Genomic DNA, 2045 nt, shown 5'->3' with positions numbered 1-2045 from the left:
AGCTTAAAAACGATTAATTAAATAGATTCTACCACTATAACGTTGCGAAAAAAAATACTCTTTGTAATAGTGATTTTTTTTTATTTTTTTGGCTTTGTAGTTCTTTCCTCTTGATTTTGTTAGTTTTTGTTGTAGTTTTTGATACGTGTTGTGTCATCCATCTACTCATTTTGCCTTTAAAAAAATGTTGGTGCTTGATATATAATCTCATTTTATACAATTTGATACATTGAATTAACATAACATAAAGTAAAACCGAATGAGGTTAATAAAACGACTATTAGCTATAAAAAAATCATACAAACATTATGATGAATATTGATAAGATTGTAGAAAGATACACAAAGAGATAACCAAAGCACTTTCATAACCCTGGCAGGTTTCGACATAAAGGACAAGTAGCATTCATCTTGAGCCAAACATCTATACAATCAACATGAAAATGATGATTACATTGAGGTATACTCCTTAATGTCTCCGTAGGCTTATACTCACTAAGACATATAGAACAAACATTGTCAATTGACCTAGGTAATTGTCCACTTTCAGATAGTTGAATCTTTGGATATTGTTCTATTCTTGATCTATCAAGTCCAAACATAAACCAAGGTGGTTCTCGATTAATTGGTTCCATGTTTGTAATAGTTTGTCTTTGTTGAATATGGTTTTCTTGTCTATCTTTACATATGGATAAAGATACCCACCACATGAAGAACAAAACTCCTAATACTCCAAAAAGTACTGGAAAAAAGTTAAATTTTTTATGCCTTTGACTTGGAGGATTTCCAGCTACATAATTTGAAGTCTAGTATAAGTTATTGTATACTAGCAATAAAAATAAAACAAGAAAATAATTAAACATGATAAAAGCGAAATAAAAGTTTTACAAATCAATTTCTAGGATGAAAACTCTAGGAATTCATCTATAGATGAAAGCTTAAGAAAAATAAATATATACCTGGGAAATTAAGAGCGTAACTGTAACAAGTAACTTCAAGACCTGTGTCAGTTAAAAAGCCACAGAATCGATCAGGTTCACAACCACATGAAGGTGTATTCCATCGCAACATTAAATCAGAGTAAAGTCCATCCATGATTACCAATGCTTGCTGTGAATTATCTTTGACTGGAACCCTAGCAAATCCAATCTCACGACACGACGAATTCAAAGAATTAACAAGTGATGGTTGCAACGTATACATTATCGAATAATTTGCATTGCTCATACAAGGTATAGTTGGAAGTTCATCAATCACTGGATTTGGTTCCTTTCCAGAATTGGTACTACAGTTGAGAAATGTTACATCTTCATAATGACTATGAAAAGTGTTGTCCCATGCAAAAGGTGAATCATCGTTGATGTTTATGTTTTCAATGAACCTTTGTGGTGGACAATCATTGGGACCTTTGACCCAAATTCTTTGTATCTCAAGGGAAATACTTTTGACTTCAAATTCTCTATCATTTGAGAGTTTAAGCATAGCTTGCTTATTATTGTTGCAATGAACTTCAAACCCTGGGTATCCACATCGATCACTTTCATTATAGTTAATTTGATCTTCTTCTCTTAATATGAAAGGGAACTCAAAATGAAGACCTAAGTTAGGGTTTCCACAATATTTTTTTACACAAAGTTGAGTTGAGCTGTGAAAAAGAAAGAGGAATATGAAAAATATGAAAGAAAATTTCAAGGTAGACATTAGATATGATATGGTATGATAAGAATGAGAGTGCATGTGATGTGAGTCACTACTAAATTGACATATTCATTGTCTACTATATGGAATGAGACATAAATTTCGTGTACTACAATGTTTATAACAATCCTAGTGTTACTCGTCCAATATTACTTTCCTAATGTGTCAATTTGGATTATATATGAGGTCACTTTCATTCATCTCTAAGAAGTTCATTGACTGCCACGAAGAAACATGGAATTCAAATATTCTTAGGCCTGTAAATTTACACTGGGACATTCTGTGGCACCTCGGAGGGAGAAAGGATAAAAAGTTAGAATTAAAAACGTGATTAGCTATGACTAATAT

The 2045-nt window shown here is 31.9% G+C and overlaps 1 protein-coding gene across 1 annotated transcript; it reads right to left on the bottom strand.

Moving 5' to 3' along the window:
• Window positions 1-364: 364 nt before the first annotated feature.
• On the bottom strand, window positions 365-1700 carry LOC127123904 (putative RING-H2 finger protein ATL21A). Its single transcript, XM_051054080.1, has 2 exons — window positions 959-1700; window positions 365-789 (listed from the first exon to the last, which is right to left on the bottom strand). The coding sequence occupies exons 1-2, from the start codon at window positions 1698-1700 to the stop codon at window positions 365-367; spliced, it is 1167 nt and encodes a 388-aa protein (XP_050910037.1).
• Window positions 1701-2045: the final 345 nt, after the last annotated feature.

Source organism: Lathyrus oleraceus, chromosome 2 (genome assembly GCF_024323335.1).
Source record: "Lathyrus oleraceus cultivar Zhongwan6 chromosome 2, CAAS_Psat_ZW6_1.0, whole genome shotgun sequence".
Classification (NCBI taxonomy): Eukaryota; Viridiplantae; Streptophyta; class Magnoliopsida; order Fabales; family Fabaceae; genus Lathyrus; species Lathyrus oleraceus.
Note: the sequence above shows the minus strand (reverse complement) of the source record. Positions and strands in the feature narration are given on the sequence as shown.